The sequence below is a fragment of the Notothenia coriiceps genome, unplaced genomic scaffold (genome assembly GCF_000735185.1).
Source record: "Notothenia coriiceps isolate Sejong01 unplaced genomic scaffold, NC01 NC01_scaffold00034377, whole genome shotgun sequence".
In the NCBI taxonomy this organism is placed as follows: Eukaryota; Metazoa; Chordata; class Actinopteri; order Perciformes; family Nototheniidae; genus Notothenia; species Notothenia coriiceps.
In genome coordinates this window covers 650,163-672,138 of record NW_011367078.1, presented here as the reverse complement: position 1 = coordinate 672,138, position 21,976 = coordinate 650,163, and the positions used below count along the sequence as shown (strand labels likewise).

The 21,976-nt window shown below is 40.2% G+C and overlaps 2 protein-coding genes across 2 annotated transcripts in view; one reads left to right on the top strand and one right to left on the bottom strand.

Annotated features, from left to right (window-relative positions):
* Window positions 1–20,940, bottom strand: part of dock7 (dedicator of cytokinesis 7) — a 47,396-nt gene extending 26,456 nt beyond the window's left edge. Inside the window, exons 1-18 of the mRNA XM_010790539.1 lie at window positions 20,827–20,940; window positions 17,512–17,611; window positions 16,279–16,454; window positions 15,913–15,981; window positions 15,677–15,806; window positions 15,368–15,580; window positions 15,060–15,145; window positions 14,897–14,963; window positions 14,250–14,399; window positions 13,628–13,708; window positions 13,334–13,496; window positions 12,683–12,825; window positions 12,487–12,580; window positions 12,163–12,325; window positions 3,196–3,313; window positions 3,035–3,105; window positions 607–745; window positions 311–412 (exon numbers count right to left, since the gene is read on the bottom strand). Coding sequence (XP_010788841.1) covers window positions 311–412; window positions 607–745; window positions 3,035–3,105; window positions 3,196–3,313; window positions 12,163–12,325; window positions 12,487–12,580; window positions 12,683–12,825; window positions 13,334–13,496; window positions 13,628–13,708; window positions 14,250–14,399; window positions 14,897–14,963; window positions 15,060–15,145; window positions 15,368–15,580; window positions 15,677–15,806; window positions 15,913–15,981; window positions 16,279–16,454; window positions 17,512–17,611; window positions 20,827–20,864 — 2,103 coding nt within the window. The 5' untranslated portion in view covers window positions 20,865–20,940. The remainder of the gene's footprint in view (window positions 1–310; window positions 413–606; window positions 746–3,034; window positions 3,106–3,195; window positions 3,314–12,162; window positions 12,326–12,486; window positions 12,581–12,682; window positions 12,826–13,333; window positions 13,497–13,627; window positions 13,709–14,249; window positions 14,400–14,896; window positions 14,964–15,059; window positions 15,146–15,367; window positions 15,581–15,676; window positions 15,807–15,912; window positions 15,982–16,278; window positions 16,455–17,511; window positions 17,612–20,826) is intronic.
* On the top strand, window positions 6,558–11,027 carry angptl3 (angiopoietin-like 3). Its single transcript, XM_010790522.1, has 7 exons — window positions 6,558–7,204; window positions 7,735–7,845; window positions 8,033–8,138; window positions 8,264–8,377; window positions 8,684–8,779; window positions 9,444–9,716; window positions 9,810–11,027. The coding sequence occupies exons 1-7, from the start codon at window positions 6,677–6,679 to the stop codon at window positions 9,992–9,994; spliced, it is 1,413 nt and encodes a 470-aa protein (XP_010788824.1). The 5' UTR covers window positions 6,558–6,676; the 3' UTR covers window positions 9,995–11,027.
* Window positions 20,941–21,976: the final 1,036 nt, after the last annotated feature.

Here is a 21,976-nt window from a genome sequence, read left to right as displayed (position 1 = left end):
CGAAAATTGACAATAAGTAACTTTGGGTAGAAGGTTAAAATGTAGCTTGAATCAAAAAGGTTTAAAGGCTGGGGCATTTCAAAGGCTTTTTATTCCCCTTAATCTTTTTTATATTACAAAGCTTACTCTAAAACATAGACATCATGCACACCAATTATTTAACATGCACTAAAAATAACTGAGGATATGTGAAGCAAAAACTGCAAACTTCAAAAAACATTATGGCTGCCCGTTTGAAATACATCTTTTTAAATTCATACTTTCTTTACAGACTTCTATACATGGCCCAATACTGTAAAAACGGTCTTACATCTGGTGAGAGAACAGAGTAGGATTGTGGTGGTTTCTCTAGAGACACGGGCAGACAGAAATGGCCCGTCCGCAGACGCCCGTTCTGCAGCATGGGGATCCACTACAGAGAGAGGGAGACACAAATAAAATCAAAAGAGAACACAGGATGTTTTCCTTTTTAATTTAGTACAGATTTTGAATTGCATATTTCTCTAAATGACACCTAGAGAGTGTGCGCTTGGTAATACACATGATTCAGTTGCAATGCCTGCAGGAACATTGCAGTAGTGAAAGTGCAAATGGTCTGTTACCCACCGTGTATCCCACAGGGGTCTCCAGTGGTGTGTTCTGCTTCTGCTGGCAGCTGATGTGGTAAAAGGTGAAGAGAATGTGGTGGTGGTCCGACAGGGAGGCAGGCAGCTTGATCTTGATCTCATCATGAAAGTCAGGGGATCTGTTTACAACAATTAACATTTTGTTTTAAATATTCGACAGCAGCGTTGGAGGTTACTTTATGTTCATTATATTAATATATTAGAAATGATTAACCAATTAAAAAACATTTGTTTTGGAACAACGTAGAAAGGTCAGACCATCGTTTATGCTGCCACGTCAAAAGCATTCCACTCTGTCAGCAATGTGGCCGTTGTTTGCCCTGTTGTTGTTGTTGTTGTTGTTGTTGTTGTTGTTGTTGTTGTTGTTAGCACCGTTAACTGCTAGCCACCACCATTTGAAATGTATGCACATTAATTAAGATCTCCATATATTCTATTTCCTGCTGAGTCTATGAATAACTTGGGAATCTGTGTCAAAAGACATGACAGGAGTTCATAGTGGAAGTCAGAGGATCAGTAAAGAGAGAAACTACATAACACACACAGGAGGAAACTTTGTCTGTAGACCAGTGTGGAGAAATAAACATCACACGTCTACAGGCCTGTACTACGAAGCAGGATTTTCGCTTAGCGGGCTAACCTCAGGGAAAACTCGGGGTTTCCGGTCCTACGACGCTGGCTCACTTTTTAGCAGGCTAGATCTCCATGGTAACTTATGCTGAACGGCTAGCCTGCTCCGGAGCAGGTTAGGTTGCAGGCTAAGAGATCAACTCAGTGAAAGCACTGCCTGCTGACCAATCAGAGCTCAGTGTGCGTCAGGAAAGACGGCTGGCAAAAATTACCGACTGTGTGAACGTGAAAATGTATAGAATATCACCTCCCATCTTCAGAGCAATCTGACTATTATAACATTAGCGTTAAGAAAGCTTACTTAAATATCTGCCACAACATAAGTAACCGGATCAAAGTAACATTACTTTCAGTCCGCGGCATTGTGAGCGCAGACGACGATTATTTTAAGCAACACATTAAGTTGACGAAACATTCGAGTCAAATGTAATTAAAGTCAGATCCATTCGTGTCGTGTCTTAGCAGTGATATCATAAACCTGTTAATGTACGCATTCAAACACTTTTTCTTTTACCAGCTGTATTCACCTTGCAGGTGCAGCTATGTGGCTTTGATCCTGGATAAAATGTTTAAGTCATGGATGTTTAAAGTTTAACTTCTTCATATGTCTAATATTATAGTTGACTTTTCATTCAGGAAGTATGACGCTGCGCTGTCAGTACGCTTGTCCATGTTTGTGATTGGTCGAATGCTCCAAATACCACCCCTTTCATGTGAACGCGCACCTAACTAGATAGGGCACGGCTGGATTGAGCGATCCACTTGATAACCCGCGTCGTAGGACCGCTTAGCGAGAGCGCGTATGTTTTGGATTAGGCCAACCGGCTAACTCAAACATATCCAGGTTATGTTGAACCGGCTTCATCGTACAGGCCTCAGGTCTATCACACACCCACCAGGATTGTCTTAAGGCTTGAAATGACTAAAACTGCTTAAAAGTGGTCACAGAAGTGCTCTAATTTGGATGGACAGAAGAAGAAAAGCCTTCACTAGGAGCAAATGGTATCGCAGGGGTAAAGCTAATGAGTTACTGGCTGAGTAAATGACCCCAAAGCAAAAAGCAGATACAAGCACTAGAGTGGAATATTTATAGATTATAAAGCACTTATATATAACTATAGATATGTTTTATTGTCTTGTCATTCCCTTTCTTCATTTGTTCTTTTAAAAATTCAGACAAAATAAATATTGTGCTGCTTCAGAGTGAATTGCCGGGCTGAATTAAGTCCAGACGCATGTTTGACCTGGTCACACTTGTACATTGTTCACAGGTTGATTAATTTTCGCCTTGAAGGTGTGACCCCCGGGTGACAAATGACAAAATAGCTGTATGTCGTAAAAACACCAGATAGAGGTGATAAAATATTAGAGACCCATGAGCTCTTAGAGATGGAAGAAACGTGTGCCAAGGACACCCACTTGACAATATCTAGACGGTCGACCCCAGCTCCTCTTTAATGAATACCATTATGGTTGGGTGATGGACACTTAAAAGTAGATGTTAAATTAAAGGAGGATATTAGATCTTTTCATTTTTCATCCCCCAATTCCATGACAATAATGGAGACCATGTGGGTAAAAGGCTAAGCATGTCAGATTTTCATAGCTCACCATTGCCAAGATATGTCATCACATAAATCCTGAGTAATGATGCTAACATCTGAACAAAATGAAAATAGGTTATTGCTACTAAGCTATGATGGGATATTTGATTAGTGTTGTTTTAACTGCATTCAATCACCATTACAGCACTCTTTAGAAAGTGTTAATAGACTTACCTGTTATGGTACACCACAGTAGTATAGGCTTCTTTAGCAAAATCTGCACAGCTGGACTTCCCAAATATCACCTAGAGTATAGGAAATATACCAGTAAGAAGACAAGTAGGATGACTAACTAGACTATATGAACACATGTATGTAATGACATCATAGCGTACCGGCATTGCATTGTTTGGGTCCTCTCCATTCATAAATTGCACTTTGACTGTGATGTTGCGGGCAGAGCCTTGGCGGTTTGCAAAGTTGAGACTCTGAGGGTTCACATACAGCAGATTCCTAAAAGACACACACAAAGAGAGAAAAACAAAGTCATTCATAAATTATGTTATTGAAGTAATGGCAAATAAAAATCTCAATATATTGTTCTGACATACACAAATAAAAGCATCAGAAACAAAACTCAATTAATGTTATAGTGTCTAAAATAATATGGAAAGTAGCACTTTCTCCTGTCATAATTCTTATGGTGGGCCTTGGTTAATATGTCTCTTGTTAGTTAAAAAAAACATGAAATTGTTCATGATAAGAAATAAGATGGACCATTTATTAGAATTAACATTTCATAAATACTCAAAGAAGTTGGCATATTCTACAGCCCTGATTTTTGTTGTCATTGTTGTCAGCTAGAGTAATAGTACTTTACTCTCAAAAACACTGGTTACTACACTGCTGGGAAGTGGGAGGAGGCCCGGGAATCTCGGGATCAGCTGACAAACCGCAGTGACGTAGTGGGGTCTGTGGGGGCCGGCCCCACAGAGACCACAGCTGGAACCACAACTGACAGGGAAGCGTGGGAATCTATTTGGTCTGATACAACCCTTCCCTTGTTCTCCTCCCCTCCATCTAGCAGGTCCTAGCAATAACACTGGCAGCTCTAAAGTGGGTTGTTGAATTTGAATAGAAATAGATGGCCTCGCTGTGGAAAATCTGATAAATCCCCATATATGTAGGGTGAGGACAAGTATCAGTGATCAGTTCATTGGTCAGCTCAGCTGATCAGATTCCTGTTTGGTTGATAAGTACCCGTAAATACTGTGAACTACCAATACACCCTGTACGATAGGGCTGCTCAATTAATCGTATTAATTCATTAATTCATTAATCGCAATTACAATTATGGCTTGCAACGATTACGAAAACAACGTAATCGAAATAAAACGATTATTTCTTTATTATTATTATTACTTTTTTTTTCTTTTTTTTCTTAAAAACATTTTGTATTGATTTTTTGGGTGAATTATACTTAAAGTTCAGGGTAATCAACTGTTAAAAACATACTGGTCACATTTTTTTTCTCCAGTAAAATGATGTTTTCAAAGTAAATGGATCATTGTTTTTAATAATCGTGATATCAATTATTGACCCAAATAATCGAGATTATGATTTTTGCCATAATCGAACAGCCCTACTGTACGATGACAGCTACTGGTACAGGGGCTAAATTAGGGAAGAGAGTCATTGTTTGAAAACTACGTTTCTCACCAGTAGGCCAGATGAAATTACCCCACTCTATCAATTCAGAGTATGGAGACAAGGAATAGTAAATAAATAGTGAGTCTGCCATTTAGTGGACAACACAATATTGGTGAAGGTGCTGAGAAGAGCACCTCAATTTGATTTAGAACTGGGTTTACACTCATAAATAATGAACTCAATACAAACATACATACCCAGTCAATAAGGTGTTACAATATTGAGTGAATATCATTTTTATTTTCAGCTCGTGATAAACAAAGGATGGGTGGATGGACAAAGGTATAACACCATAAAGGACTGCCTCACAGCACATCTGAGCAGTCCTTTCACCCAGAGGTCAACATAAGAGGTGATCAATGTACAGAATAAGAATACCTAGAAACAGTACAAAAGAATATCTCAGGGATAACTGAGAGTATGCATAGTAGGAAAAAGTAAAGCTAGAGATTGACGATTAGGAATTTGAATCAAATTAAATTGTATCAAGGTAAAAGATAAAAAACAAAAATAGCTCTCCATCGAGGATATCCCGTTATTTAAACGGCCAACTAAATTATAACTTGAGCAGAGCATGGCAGCTCCACATATACTGGCCCCAGAAGGGCACGTCAGGTTGAAACTCTTAACCCCCTTGCTGCCTAACCACAACGCTAACCACTGGGCTGGCATGACGGATGTTGTATATCATTACCAGCTTTATGCTGCTCAAGCAAATTCCTGGCACATTCACTCAGTCTGTGGCCAAATCTTTCTTTTCCATAGGACCCTTTCTTTCTGCTCTGTCCATACAAAAACAGAGGCAGACCCTCATTACTGAGACCTGCGGTAATCCATCCTTATAACCGCAAATTACTAGAGAAAGCTCATTAAACTGACTGTGTGGTATTATAAGGTGCACTGTAACAGCCAAAAATGTTTCCACTTGAAATCAAAGCCAAATATTCCAGTATGTTTTGCTGTTTATGACAAGGTATTTGGCTACACAAAGTGACTGATGAATGGAAATATAATTTAAGAAAAAGAAAAATAGTAAAAGTTGGAGAACCAATTTTGAGTCTTGATTAGTCATTAAATGCTATGATTACTTTGCGCTGCCACGCCGCAGAGCAGGACATGCTTACTTCAGGGGTTGTGGAAGCAGCAGCACAGTGTGCCACAATAGTAAATATTTATATTCCAATTAAATACAACACCAAGTCATTTGGCTGATTACCTCCTCCCCCCCTGCCTGGCTGAAGGTGGACATATTTCACCAACATTGCAGGTCTGCGTGAAACAACTTACTAAGAATTTCCCATAAAGATTGTAATTTTACGACATGACTAAGAGCAATGGAAAGTTGCTTTGAAACCTCCAAGCTCATCAGGATACTATATTCCCCATCTCATGTGTGGTGGCATTACAAATGATCACACAAGGCATGACAAACTTAAAGAAGCCGAGCAATAAAACAGAGATGATGAGTACACACTGTCCAAACTCTCCAACATCATTCATGCCTAGAAGCACAACCCGGGCACTAATGACAGGCTCACTTCCTCCCCACATAAAGAGAGTGTAAGGAGGGAGGGTGAGAGAGAGAGAGCGAGACAGTCAGACAGAGAGAGAGAGAGCCTGGTGCTGGGCTGATTCAGCACGCTGTTAAATCAAACCCGGGAGCATTAATTACACACAGCAATATCAATCAGAGCAATGTGCGTGTGCAGGGTTATAAGGTTGGTGATTGATCAGAGTGACGATCCATCAAAAACCTGTGATGCCATTGTTGGCATTCTGCTGATCAGCTAAAGCTCTGCACCACAGATAGAGAACAGGGTAGGCAGGGTGTGGTATGGAGAGGGGATTGAGGTTAAATGGGTAGTACAGAAGGGGGGTGGGGTGCATATGTCATTCGCTCACTGCTGTGATTTGTTTGTTCAGAGAGGGAGGGCTCGAGGGGGATTTGGGAGGAGGTGGGGTACAGAGCTAAAACATAGTAATGATCAACTAATCCCCACCTCCTCTACTGGGAGAGCAGTATATAACACGGGGCAGCCTGCTGCTCACTTCATTTAAACAGCAAGGAGGTCTGGGTTAGAGGCAGAGGGAGAGAAAGGAGCGCTGAGTAGAGGAAAGCAGGAGCAGTCGTTAGAACATATTCAAGGACTGGACAAGAACGTCACGATGAAGCTTTATTGTCTGTTGCTGCTTCTTTCTATTTCATCTTCTACCGTTCCCCTGGTGACCTCAGGTAGGGCTCAGTCCACCACCGTGCCCACCTCTGCCCTCACCACTGCAGCGAGCCCAGCCGAGGCCAAGTCTCGTTTTGCTATGCTGGACGATGTTCGTCTACTCGCTAACGGCCTCCTTCAGCTAGGTCAGAGTTTACGGGAGTTTGTGCACAAAACTAAGGGCCAAATCAACGACATCTTCCAAAAGTTGAACATTTTCGACCGCTCCTTCTACCAGCTCTCAGTGGTAACCTCTGAGATCAAGGAGGAAGAGGAGGAACTGAAGAAGACCACCAGTTTCTTGAAGACCAACAATGAGGAGATTAAGAACCTGTCCATGGAAATCAACTCTAAGATCAACGGCATCCTTCAGGAGCGTACCCAGCTGCAGAGCAAAGTGGGGAACCTGGAGGAGCGACTGCAGGGACTGTCGCAGAGGATTATCCCCGCTGAGCAGCTTAGCGAAATCACAGCACTCAGGGTAAGCAGCTCATAGAGTTCCTCATTCAAGATTGGGTCAGTTAGTGGGTGATTTCCGCATATATATAAAAGATAAAAGCAAGCAAAAGAAAACGGCTTAAAAAGTTTCACTCAAATCCAGCCATCAATGGAAATGCATTTGTTGAACTTTACTAAATTGAATAACATCAACACAACACTTAAATGACTCCTCACTCAGAAAAAGCAATGGGTCCAAGAAAAACATACATTGTTTTATGACCATGATCTGTTACTGTAATTACAATACAGATTATTGATAAACCATCTGTTGCAGTGTCTCCACTAAGATGATGTAAATATAACAATAATGAGACAGGCTATACAATTGTTACCAACAATAGAAAAGCAAAGTTATAAATAAGTTGTGTGTTTTAGTTTGACTTATTCTCTCTTGTTTTCAATTGTGTTACTGATAAGTTCTACGCAATAAAGAAAATAAATACTAAAGACAAACTGATATTCGCCCACATGTTGCATGGACAATAAATGTTTTTATTGTGGTATTTCCAGGAAGTCATTGAATCACAAGAGAAAACAATCAACAATCTGCTGGTAGCTGTGAAGGAGCAGCATGATCAGCTCGACAACCAGAAAACCAACATTAAAAGACTGGAGGAAAAGGTAGAAAACTGTTCTAAATGCTTTCACTACATTTTGCCAACTTTGAGAACGTAATTAGATCCTAAATGTTATCTATGCAAATGTTGCTTTATGGGAAAATGACAAATGACCATGTGGAGGGAAACTCTGCTATTTCAAGCTGACAACCTCATTAGACTTCACAGATCGTATTTCCATTGTCTTGCAGCTTAACTATGACAGCTTTCAGGATGCAATCGATAAGCCAATGGATTCAGTCCCTGCAGACATGTTTGAATATCTGACAGGAAACTCAACTGACCTAGATGTGAATGGTAAAGATATTTAAAAAATATTATCAGTCATTTTAAGTTGTTGAGATGAATATGAAATGTCTTGAAAATAAAAAGAGAACACACATTTGTAAGCACTCATTTTGATTTTCTTAATTGTGTTTCAGACCTGCCAAGGGACTGCAGTGAGTTGTTTACCAAAGGAGAGGCAAACAGTGGAATTTATGTCATCAAACCAAGCGAATCTGAACCATTCAAGGTTTACTGCGAAATGGGTTCAGGTGGGTAAGACCATAGTAATATAAGCACTAAATGAGAACATCATATACTGTTTCTTTATTCAGAAAACACTTGTATTTAAACAATGAAATTATGCAATTGTTGCACTTTTTTAAATCAACAAGGACCAAAAAACCAAAGGTTATCTAGCTAGATAGCCACAGGAAGGGGTTATCTATAAGGGCAAATAATGGGGTTTTATCCCATTGACGTTATCTATCAAAAGGAGGCTTCCTGATCCTTGTGTAAACTTTTCTGTGGCTTGTACAAGAGTAACCGGACTTGAATTGTGTTAATCCATTCTACAGACGGGGGGTCAACTGTTATCCAACGCAGGGTCGATGATTCATTGGATTTTGAACAGCTATGGGAGAAATATGAAAAAGGCTTTGGAGATCTGGAAAGTGAGTATATTTACTTCAAATATGGAAATGTTACCCTTTGCCAAAACTATACACATTTCAATTTAGACCTATCTTCACTTGTCATATGTACAATAGTACATTTGCAATAACATTCTGTTGGGCTGGTTATAGGAAATAGTGATTGCTACGTATCAACCCTGAACCAAAGCTTTCCCTGCAGCACTTACTGAGTCAGACTGAATCATTTCATAGACACAGTCATGTAACATTCCACCGTAGCGGCTCCTGCAGGCATGGTATTCAATTGTTACTAACAAACTAATTGTTAAAAAGTATAGTTTGATGCAGCAGTCCAACAAGGGCAAATGGAAACTAGTGTTTGGACGTGCCTGTCTGCTCTGATTACAGATGAGTTTCTTTAAGCTTATAAGAGACAAAGTATGACTGATAAATGATAGAATTAAATAGCTACGAGAGAGAAACTATCAATACTAGGAAAAAGTATAAGCCAGCGCATTTCCAATTTCATTTGATTTGTAATCCTTTGTAAATTGTGCAAAGAGACTTTTCCCACCAAAAAAAAAGGTTCTATACAAACCCATCGTTAACCTTTAGAGATTCCTTGCAAACAGACAAAATAGGCATGTGTTTTCAAATAATAGCTATCCTACAAAGATATCAAATGGGTTGTTGTGTTATGCAGAGAACTTCTGGTTGGGCCTAAAGAAGATCCACAGCTTCACACAGCAGGGAGCTTACGTCCTGCGTGTTGACTTGGAGGACTGGAAGGAGGGGAACCACTGGGCTGAGTACAGCTTCACACTAGAGGGTCCCTCCATGGGCTACAGCCTGTATGTCAGCAACTATTCTGGTGACCTGCCTGATGCCATGGCCAACAGCACCGGCATGAGGTTCTCCACAACGGACAGAAATAATGAAAACCACCGAAACTCCAACTGCTCTCGCAGTTACACAGGTAAGCATTCTACCAAGCTGAATCAGAAATGTTTTTTTGGTAGTAAAGAGTGTTGTTCTAAAACATATGGTTCTCGTCCTGACCCCTTGGCAGGTGGTTGGTGGTTTAATGCTTGCAGAGAAACCAACCTTAATGGACGGTATTTGTGGTTGAGGGCAAAAGGACGCTCTATGAGGAGGAAGGGCATCCACTGGAAGCCTGGCACAGGGCCCTCATACTCACTCAAGACGACCAAGATGACCCTACGATCGGCCCCTGCAGCTGATGGCTTCAAGTGAACCCGTCAAATCCTACCTTTTCACACTACTAACCTTTTTTGTATACAAACACTGATAAGATCTAATGCTCAGACAAAAAGTTCTATAGATGTGGAAAGTGTAGTAACACAGACACATTTTTAGTTTATTAAACGGATTGTATCTTAACAGCGTTTTGTCAGAGGTTTGGTGCCAGCCAATAGATAACAGGCCAAAATGTAACACGCCAGAAAATGCTGCACTGTCTCAATGATGCAACCATGTCACACAGGTCATTGACCTATTGGGTGTGACCCAGCAAGGACAGTTGTGTCATTATGCAACATCTGCAATCACTGACTAAATGGACATATTGATCCACATCAGCAGTCTGATTCAGTGCCGCCTGCAAAAGGCCACAGTACTAAAGTAGGAAAGACAACTGTGAGGAGAGATTATTAAGCAACTCTATACACTTTCTTGGTTATCATTTCAGTGAACCTAAATGTATTTAATAGCTATTTGTTTACTGAGTTATTAAAAAATGTTTATTATCTTAGTGATGTGAAGCTTTTGCATGTTCCCAGGAGCTAAAGACAGAAATACCAACACTTATGACATAAGGCATCGGAATGATATAAGTCAATGTTCAAGAGAAACAATGCACCTCCAGCATCTCAAAAACTGTCACTGCTTGTGACTTTTTTGCAGTGAAAATGTTGTTATTGTTTCTTGTTTTATCGCTAGTTTCATGGAAAACAATCTGTCGAGTAGCGGCACGTCAGCAGTTATATATAGTACAAAAAGTGGAGGTACAAAGCTTTGGCTGCAGACTGATGAGTTTTTCTTGCTTTGTTTGTTCTGTGTTTTTTTTACTATGTTAAGTATTTAAACTATACTCATGCTATTAAATGATTTATGATGGCATTGCTAGAAAAATATAATTTCCATACATTTCCTGTTATCGAGTCATATTGACTCTTGTCCATCATAACAAAATAACTAACTGTACTCTAACTGTTCCTCATACCAACACATCCTCATATTCATGAAGTCAAAATAAAGATCTTGAATAAATGACCAATTCACAAGTACATTTTTATAGTGTGTTGATTTATAACTTTGTATTAAACCAAATACATTTAGGAGGAAAAGAAAATGAATGCCAATAAATGGCCTTCATATAATCTTAGTGTTACATGAAGGTGAAATGCTGCCATCACATTCCATATGGAAAATGATTTTGTAATGTGTTGCTCTTTAAGGTCAGTCATTTAGTGTGGAAACCTCACAAACTTCAAGACAGCAAGCTGTGTAGGTTATAGTGATCTGACGATCTTGTGGGTTGTGCAGTATTAAATTGGCTTACACAATATAATAGCAGAAATTCTAAATGTAAAAGCCCCCTTAAAAATTGGACTTGCTTTCATATAGCTGTTATCTGCTATGTGATAGTTCAAAGTATAAAAGAAAGTGGCATGTTTTTCAGCTTAAGGCCTGTACTCTCCAGAATCACTGTTCAGGTTCAATGACCTCATAAAGTATAGCTGCCATTTATTTATGCTTGAAAGGTTTATCAATCAACTTTCACATCAGAATAAAAAATGCAAGTATGCAGTATGTTTCCTTTCGCCCAGTGCTGCTGGCTCTCAATTATGTCTGGCATTAGTTAATCTACAAAAAGGAGGCGTACGGTTATCTGCAGATAAACAGCAAGGCTACCACTGGCCTTGTCAGCACCAGCGTCCGGTATTAAAGACATCCCTCAAAATGACCTTGACAGATATACTGTAGCAGTTCAGATGCAACACCGCCACATTACACCAGGTGAACATTAACAAACACAGTGGCAGTCCTCACTGTGCAAATCTTGAATTCTGCACAGTGAATGTGTGTTTTGGCTTTGATTGAGAATGTCATCTCTTACTGAATAAACAGTAAGAATATCCCTCTGTAGTAGTCCACAGATCATTTAACACATAATACCAAGAATGGGCCGTGAAGTTAGACAACAATAACTGATTAAATGTAATATTTGCATGTGTTAATCCACGTGTTAATCCACTTGTAAGCAAATTAGGCTAGTCCTGAATGTCAAATCAGATAAAACAGCCTTTGGTTTTTGCAATCGTTTTGACAATAATGCTTTATCTTAACAAATGAAAATACTAAACAGAAAGATAGGAAACACACGCGTAGTTTTTCTGTACCTGTATTTGGTGTTTGGCACATAGACGTCTCTGGGAGGGAACTCGAGGATCTCCCTGGTGGGGCGTACCCGGCTGTCTGGGTAAGGTTTGACCTGCTGAAGGTCAGGGGTCAAGCAATAGTGAGGGTTCTCTGGAGCTGGAGAAATGTCCAACTTCAACTGGGCTGTGGTGGCAGTCACAGAGGACAGAACGGGAGTCATTGGGTAAACGGGGAAGAGAGGAAAGAGAAAACGTTTTTCAATTGTTACATTTTTCCAGCAATTCAATGGAACACTGGTTCGAGATGATAATCAAGGGCATCAAGAACTCAAATGTAGTTTGTACCTGTGATGGGTCGGAGTCTCCTCAGCACGGAAGAAGGCCTTCTCATGTCAGCTAGGAACTTATACAAGTCCTCATCACTCAGTCTGTCCCCTTCCTAAAACACACATGTGCAGTGTGTAAAAATCCAAAACAAAATGACAAAGCAGAGTAGTGTATGATATATTATTTACTAAATAACATATGTGATTGTGGAGACCTGTTTGAAGAAGTTAGTGATGGTAAGTGTTGCAGGTCTAAAGCCTGTCAGACTGCATGACTCGTCTCCACTGGTGGTCCTCTCCAGAGAACGCCTTCCCATGATGTTGGAGTTCCTCCGTTCTGACCACGAGCCTTTTCTCTCTGCAAATACCGGGAAAACAACAATAAAAGCTTTTTAATTGTTTACATTTTGAATGTCGACAGATTTCACTTTGACTCACAAATAATCCCACATTTCTTTCCCACGTGTCAGAGCGTGTATACATTTCTATCTGTCATCCAGCGAACACGCAGCCACCACAGTCAGCATTAGACACCTTGTGAGGTCGGAGGTTAGACAAACACCAAAGGTCAAACTCAAAATAGCTCACCAGGGAACAATATGGATCGCTGTCTGGTTTGGATGTTTTGATCTCTGTAGTTGTAAAGTTGATTTTAGATAAAGATTTTACAGTGTGGGATTGACTGAGCCCATGATCTTCCTGTGTGACTCCCATGTCTATTTTTTTCTGCCCCCAGAGAACTGCAACATTGAGACAGTGAGTCGGCAAAAACATTCACCAAGGTTTTCTTTGTCCTCCGCACTTGATGCATACGGTGTTTTTAAAGTTACCACCCAAAGGGATGTGTTCAAAGTGAAATGTCCCACCTGAGAGGCTCATCTCCAGCTCCGTGTCTCTCTCCAGGCTGCCAGCACTGTTCACAATGTTCATCAGGTGGATGGCGGTCCAGGCGAAAGGCATGCGATAGCGGCCAAGCCGTTGGCAGAACTGCTCTGACTGTCCGCGGAGCTTATCCAGCTTCTCTTTATTCTACAGGAAAAGACACGTTGATGAATATGTGGATAACATTTTGGATAAAAGGCATTATCTGTATGAGGATTATTATATTAGCCTCAAAATGTTTTAGGTGCATTTCAACATTTAATTCACCCTGATCCTACCTTTGCAGCATCGGACTCTTTGAAAACCATGTAGGGCTCAGCACACTCTCCAATATCCCCTTGCTGCAGTACCTTTTCCAGCTGGGGACACAACACAAACAACTTAGTCACTTCCCTCAAACACAGCAACAAAAAGATCATACAGCACATACAATCAACAGGCAAATAAAAGCCAATCATATTTTATACTAAAGTACTGGCTCACAAATAAGACGACACTGTCTTTTGTAATTCACTTCTGCAAGAAAAGTCTTTTTTAAGATCTTTTGATAATAGCATCAAATATTGGTCGTTTTTCAGGTTTAAACTTCAGAAGTTTCTAACGGCTCGCGTAACACGTTTTGCTGCCATGAAGGAATTAACGATTAGCAAAACCATACAAAAACATTTCAGAAAAATAATTCCTCCGTTACTGTCACTTTTAAAAGGTTTGATTACTGCACTTGCTAAGACTGAAAATATCTGTGGGAATCTTCACCCACAAAACTACCCTACAAGTGTTTTGTATCCTCGAAAAGTAAAAAAATAAATAAATAAGGTTTTTCCTATATTTGGAAATATGATATTATTACTCGTACATTTATTTGCAAGACAATTCTGAGGAAATAATATCATAACTGACCTTGATGACAAGGAAGACATCCTGGGAGGGGTAGGTGATGGAGAATATGGCGGAGCGGGCCAGCGTGGAGATGGCTGCTGTCTGAGTGTGCGGACGCAGCATTCCCTTTGTCTGCTCAGAGTTCAGGTCGAAGAAAAAGTTCTCCGATATCTGAGGAACCCATTCAAACAGACACACAGTTGATTATAACATAGATATAACACATGTGCTAATGTAATCCTATGACCAAACCATGAAAAACAGTAGCCTTTTTTTGAGTTACTGGCTGTGTTACTGCAGCCTGATTTCCTGCTCAAGGTGGCCGACAAACATGATAACATTTCCTTGACAAATGACCCACTTGTAAAGTAATAGAGCTCCTGTGCAGAGCAATATATATGAGAGATCTACTTATCAAGGCAACTGCTACCCTCTAGTGTTTGTCAGCTAAAAGGAGGTGGAGAGGAACCGGCAGTGGATGGTCTTCTTTAGAAAGATACATGGTTCCAGTGTATGATTTAACTGCAGTCCCACAAACATAACAGGGCCAGATAAAATGTTATAGTCTACTCATCAAATTCATTGTGGCTACCCAACAATTTTAATGGTTTGCAAAAGTGACCCAACAACTCAGGGCTGAGAAGACTGAGGAAAGCATAACAGCTTACCTTTTTCTTTTCCTTGACATCGTATAAGGCCAAACTAGCAAATATCGGTTCAATTTCGATCTCAAACCTTCAAGGGGAGAGAAAAACGAGTGGGTCAGCAGAAAGCCGCAGTAAAATAAAAGTGCAAAAAGGCTTTTTTTTTTAAACGCTGTCCAACACTTACTTCAAGGACAAGCACTTGACGAGTAGCCTTTGGCCAAGGTGTTCTTTGGGTACTTCAGGCACACAGTGGCGCTCAATGGGCTCCTCCTACAAATCCACAGAGAAGATTGTATACAAAGAAAATCAGGTAAAATGATCTTCAACACTGTTATGTTCTGTATGTCTATGTTTGGATTTCAAAGACAATTACACACATCATGGGAATGGTTTTAAATGTTGACTTCATTGGCTTACTCGGACAGAATAACAAACATTTTACATTTATATGCACCAATAAAGGTTCCAGCTAAGTGAATAGGTGAACTCTACCTCATCCAGGGCAGGGTGCAGAGCAAAGACTTCGCGGTGGCGGTGGGCTTTGCGATGCTCTTCATTGTGCCTGTCTATCTCTTCATTGGCGGCACGGTCCAGGAGGTGAGGGAGGAGGGCGTCAGGGAGGGAGTTCTTCAAGTCAAAGATGCTGCAGGCCCAGCTGCCGCGTGGGGTGTCATCTATAGACATCGACCGGCGCTTCAGGTCATCCTACAGGACAATACAACACAAAACAAATGAGTGTAACATGCAGGCCAACCCGCATGAACAGTATTTTGGTAAACTCTTTTTTATTTGACCTGGTACCTGCTCATCCTGGTAGCTGCTGTTGTCTGGCATCTCATCGGCCTCGAACACTTGTTTGGGCAGGCCTTTCTGACGCTCCTTCTGCTTGTCCAGAGTGTTAGGGTTGAACCCTGTGCCAAGCTTGTGGTATCTGAGGTTAAAGCAGTCATTTCTTTCAAATGAATTCTCAACCAAAGTCATACTATTTTACATTTGAATTCTAAAGAGTTCAAATGTGAAATCTGGTGAAGCCTTACTTTCTGTTGACGATAGCCCAGTCTTCTGTGTAGGATCTGACGCAGTCTCTGACATGAGTGTCAGTGTCCCTGCAACCAGACAGACCCAATTCATCAAACAAGCTTTATTTAAATAGCAACAGTCAGACTTTTGTACGTTTTTAGGTTTGTATCTAATTAAAAAAAAATATATATAAACGTTGTGATTTGCTATTAAAATTTGAAGATTGAATATATAAACAATTGTTTTCTAATCCTTGTATTGTCCAGTTAATATAAATAATGTGCTTTGTATACATGTGTTACTTCATTTCAGCTCCTAACCATACTTACACTGAAACATATGGAGCAAGACTGAACTTTAACACCAGCTACTAGCACCCTTACCCTTCCTCTGGGACGGCTTGCGCCACTGTGCGACACTCCCTGGGTGTGTGGATGACTTCAATATCATCTGGAGGAAACTCGATCAGATCTCTGAGGGGACCCGACTCAACGAGGGGAGGGTGAGTGATGAGGTACTCCTCAAAATCCACCGGCTCCACCGCCTCTGTGAGGGGAACCTGGTGGGAGATGACAAGTAAAAGATCATTCGCTGTAAAGACACCATCAGCTATCCTGTCTGCACCTTGCCTATTGTACATAAGTGCCTTGGTAAAGTCTACGAGTCTCCAGTTGGAGTTTTAAGACCATGTGTTCATGTGCGATTTTTTTAAGAAGTTCCCAGATTAGTCTGCCACTTCCAGCTCAGACTAATTGTTTCATGGCTCTTTCTCTGCCTCTCATATAATAAACCCAAGGGGAATATTTGTTTTGGCAGATTCAGTTTAAGTGTGAATGTGTCTGTGTGTTTGTGTCCCCCTCTCTCCTCCAGAGGAATTTGGACACAATAACCTTTCACAGTTTAATTAAAAGCCAACAGTAGCTTAATTAAGGAGGAGAGGGGGAGTGTTTGCTAGTGTTGTTGCTCAGGGCTGCTGAGGGGCAATTGACACGGCCCCTTTAACAAACACTGTCTGACCTCTTTCATTTTTTACTGCACAAACACTGCAGAATGACTGGATGTGGTGACCAGGCCAATCAGTGGTAGCAAGACGTAAACAACAGCTTTTTGGCCATTACAATACATAATATGACATCATTGTCTTAGGTTGTAATAGTATGGTGCACAGCAGATATCCACATTGATAAATATTGCATTTGCTTGAGCATTGTACCATTGAAAAATATGCAATGGTGCTGAATGGATGAATGAATATTTGATATATATAATATTTGAATATCTGAACGCTTAAAAAAACGCAGATATTTAAAATAGTGGTTAGATAAATAGTATATTCCAAATCTTAATTTCATCACAGCATGTCCATCTAGCCCAGTATGTGATTTCTTTGCAGCAAAACACACAACGGCCTGTGAGCAGACAGATCCTCATCTTGGGCGTTTGTTTCCCAACATAACAAACACCAGAAATGCACTTGGGCAAATGTGAAAAATCAACAGTATCTAAACAGTTTCAGACAATGCAGCAGCATCAGCTGTCACACTTGTATGATTATGATCAGAGACAGGATGTCGATATTAGGCTGTGGTCTTTACATGGTCTTTGAGAAGACTCACTGTGTTGGTTGTTGTGGCCCCAACGTTGATGTTTTTGAAGAGTTGTGGGGAGCCTCCATACTGGCCAGCTATCTGCTTCCTCACCTCTGCTGCCACAGTCCTGCAACCAGAGGAGAGAGTGAATACAGACAGTGCATCTTTACAGTCCAGGTCATGATCTACACATTAGTCAAAGATACATGCTAGCCTAATTAGGGCTTTTATTTAGGGCTGAGGATCACAAAAAACATACTATAGCACTACACAGCTTTAATACTACTAGGGGTCAGTATACAGGTCATTTTTTTATAACCAATATTGAAATAAAATGAGGTATAATCAGTGCTGCGAGGCTGTGGTGCCACTGTAGTATGAAAACTGTGGTATTTGTCCCTCTGATATGGCTGAGAATAAACAGAAAACTAAAACTAACTGAACAGTTCAAAGCCAATGTAACCTCATACTTTAATTGAATACTGTGATGCAAGTGTTATTCAATATTCTAGCATTGTTCGGTTCAGTATTTGAAACTGTATAGGAGAGGTGTTATGACACTTTTTCATGCTGCTTGATTTTGCAAATCTCAAAGCAGACGCCGACTAACATTACCACTTCCTGTCCTTTTAGGCTTTTCTTTTTGTGTCTCCTTGGACAGAATCATGTCATATATTACACCGAGACAGAGAAGAAAGACACAAATGAAAACCTCTGGACTCCAGTGGTAAGCAAAAATGTCTAGGTGTTCAACCGCTGCTGTTGTCATACACATACACAGGTCCTTTAAATCACAGCAAACACCAAAACCACTCAGAGACCTTTGCCTTGAACAAAACAACAACGCAGCAAGTAGTCCAAAGTGACACAAACAAATAACAAATAAGAACCAAGGATAAAAACCAGACACTGAGGACTCAAGGTGAAGTTACACAGGTATAAACAAGACTATAAGGATCCAACAATTATGATTTACAAACTAATTGCATTATACTAATATAATAACAAACCATCTTACCCATTTCCCTGCCTTTCTTTAATCTGCTTCCTGAAAGAAAAATCATAATAACTAGTTTAGAGCTTACTTTTTAAACTCTTAACCATGATCACAGTAATGATGGGCGAGGATTAGGTGTGATCACATCAGCCAGGGCGTAGTACTGTAAACGTCTCACAGGTTTTGGTTTCACTAAAGCCACTATAGTGCTGATTACAACAACCTTATATCTTACAAATACAAGGTTGCAAACTAGATGACGTTAAGGAGCTTATTGTCTTAAGCAGAACATTACAATGACAGCTGAATGATGCAATTTGCCATTTTGAGATACTCTCAATAATATACTGTAGTAGTGATCCAGTGGCCTCAGCATTGCAGCACTATCGCTAGTGGAGAAAAGCAACAGCACTGAACCCACAAACACATTCCACAGTTCTCCCCAATGCCTGTCAGAAGACCTTCACTTAGCACTGGTCAACACACAGAGGAATAACTTGGTTTAATAAACATCCTTTTGAGGCCATCTCCTCAAAATGGTAACACAAATGACTCTCAGGGAAAATATAATATAAACTGATGTCAAATATCATAATATGAGAATCATTCAACTGAGATATTAACCTTCTACACAAAGCCTCTGACTTTTTAAGTTGCGTAATTTACCTTAATATGTTACATATGTTCACTCTCTTCTATTACTTAATGTCAGCATGACTAAACAGATATAATAAAGGCACTTGCTTTTTAACTGATAAATTAATAACATGAGCAAGGACAACGGTGTTGTGGCTAATCTGAGAGTAACCTTTATTTATTTAGGAGAGTCTCAGTGAGAAGCCAGCTGCACATATTCGGACAGTTGATACAACTCACTGAGACTTCACTAAGAGCATTAATTGCAGTATGATACAACAGCAAAGCACATTTTTGAAGGTTATAATTTATACTTTCCTCTTGTAACTGTGTCAGAAAGGTAATGCCTTATATTTCTTGGGAATTATGAGTCCATCGTTTTTTAAACTGTGTTACTGGATAGAAGGGTTGTCCTAGAGTACATCAAGTATTATTAAACTAACACTCACACATTATTGTTGCCTAATTCATTAGTGTATTTAAGTGACAGATCTGTAAAAATGTGTTTCTCCAATAAGAAGCATGCAATAGCAACACTTCAAATGTTGTGTTTACCAGATGCTAATACATTTCTTGGAAATATAGCATTTAGCAGCAATAACAATAAAATCTACTAAAGATATCCAAGTTGGCTAGGATCAAAACAACCAATTAGAGGATGATTTTGATCATCTAAAAATTAAAAAAGTTAGCATCTCTGTCTGATGGGATGGTCTGTTCTGATGTTAACCAACCACGAGGTGTTCAATTTGCATATTTCAATAAGAAACTGTCGGGAACTCATTCAACACTGTAATAGTAGCTACCAGGTAAATAAACTGGGCTCATAAAGTTAAACTTTTTTTTTTTAAGGAAATTAATATAACATATCATATGCATTGCATTTGTTTTCATTTGCATACAAAATAGACACATATTATCATTATTAGCCATACATTAATTGACAATAATAAAGATCAACAATGACAGCGATCAAAGCATTTGTATGTGGATGGCTGTTAGAGACAGCAGTTAATAACGATATAAGCCTCAACGTCTATCATTGTTTATATCTAGCATCCATTCATATATCTGTTTATCTACCTATTGCTTGGGATGAAGGTATTTGACAGCTAGCACAAAGCCCTTTGTTAAAGAGATTACTTTGATCTGTCTGACGGGCGTGGATGAGATTAATACATCGCAATGTAATAGCTGTAGGGGGGGTCTTTTGTTTCCAGTCTTCCTGTATAACAATCATCTGCTCCCCCTTATTAGTGGGTTCTTGATCAAAACATAAGTCAACAAAGTTCAGTCTCATCTCGGCCAGTAGTAACGTTACCTAGCCCCCCATCGTTAGCTACTGTATGGACGATAGCTAGCGTTTATTGTCCAAAATGATCGGTTTTCAGTTCACACTAGATCATTTTCGCTGCGTATAATAACTCAAAACCAAAGGACGGCTTTGGCATTATACATGTATTATAACATTATTACATATTGCTCCTCTGCGCCTGTAGGGGTGTGAGAGACTAGCAGCTAGCGGTGTCCCTTTCTGTCTGGGTGGGTCTGAGCATCTCTGCCGATATGGCTAACAAGCGGCTAGCAGCCAGGCTATGCTGCTGTCCGGGCCTCCTCCACAGGGTCCCCTCAGTGGGGGTCTGACAGCAACCTACATTGGGGCTCAGTGGGCCTTAAACCAGCTCGTTTCGGGGTCTCAAGTCATTTACCTGCTGATTTTTTGGGCGAAGGCGCGGCGTTCAGCCATGGCAGTGGCCGCTGATGTGCTTTAAAATTCCCAGGCAGGCAAGCAGGCAGCAGGCAGACTCCGCTAGTACTCACTCAATAGGGCCACAGGGAAAACGGGAAAACCGGAGAACGGGATCATTACCGTAATTACCTGAGTGCTGTGCAGCAGAACACACCCAAAGAAAAGCCCCTGCGCGTTTTACTGTGAATGATAAAGATATACTAGGCTACAACAGCTGGACAGATTTACACAATATTCGCCCTTATAAAAGTCGTGCACTTGCATGTTTTCACCTGGTTTTCACCCAGTCTTTTATTTAAATCTGGTTAGCTTTACGGTAATCGCTGGGAACATGCATTATTGTACTCTGGATGGGAGTTTGACAGGGGATTACTGAAAAAGTACACAGTAAAAATACAAAATACTTGATTGTACTTGTGGGAGTAGTCCAAGTAGTACTGAGTCAACAGTATCAATTTCACTAAGAATTTATACAAAAAAAAAAAATTGTATCAGATAATGAAAAACAATAAAAATAAGTTACCATAGTTATGCGGATGACAGACACATTTAGGGTGCATTTACACCTAATAGTCCGCTCTCTGGTGCGCACCAGACCACAGTTTGTTACATTGCTTCATTTTTCAGAAGGTTCGGTTTGCGTTCGGGCAAAACTCAAACGGACTATAAACTTTAAACACAAGTCATGTCCACGGAAATGCTGTTCAACCATTGGTCAGATATTAAGGGGGTAAAAACGCAAATCCCGGCAATTTCTAGCGGAGCCTCCGCCATGGAGCATCGGCACTTTCGGCAGGTTATTCTCATGCTGCTGTTAATCTGGAGATCAACAGACACTAGTGGCCCGCGCATATGATTATATAATCAGACAACGTCAAAGTAAGGAGGGGCGTTTCACCGACGACAGGTGTTCTTACTTTCATGTAGCTGACGGAGAATTTGTACTTTACACAACACTGTTCAACACTTCCTTCTGCTTCACTCCTTAGCCGCGGATGTCTTGAAAGACTCTTTCGCTAAAAAGGCATCAGTAAAGTGGAACTCCTGTGTGAAATATTCACATCTTAAACTGCACCGTAACTTTTTATTCATGTATTTCTTCTTTTAAT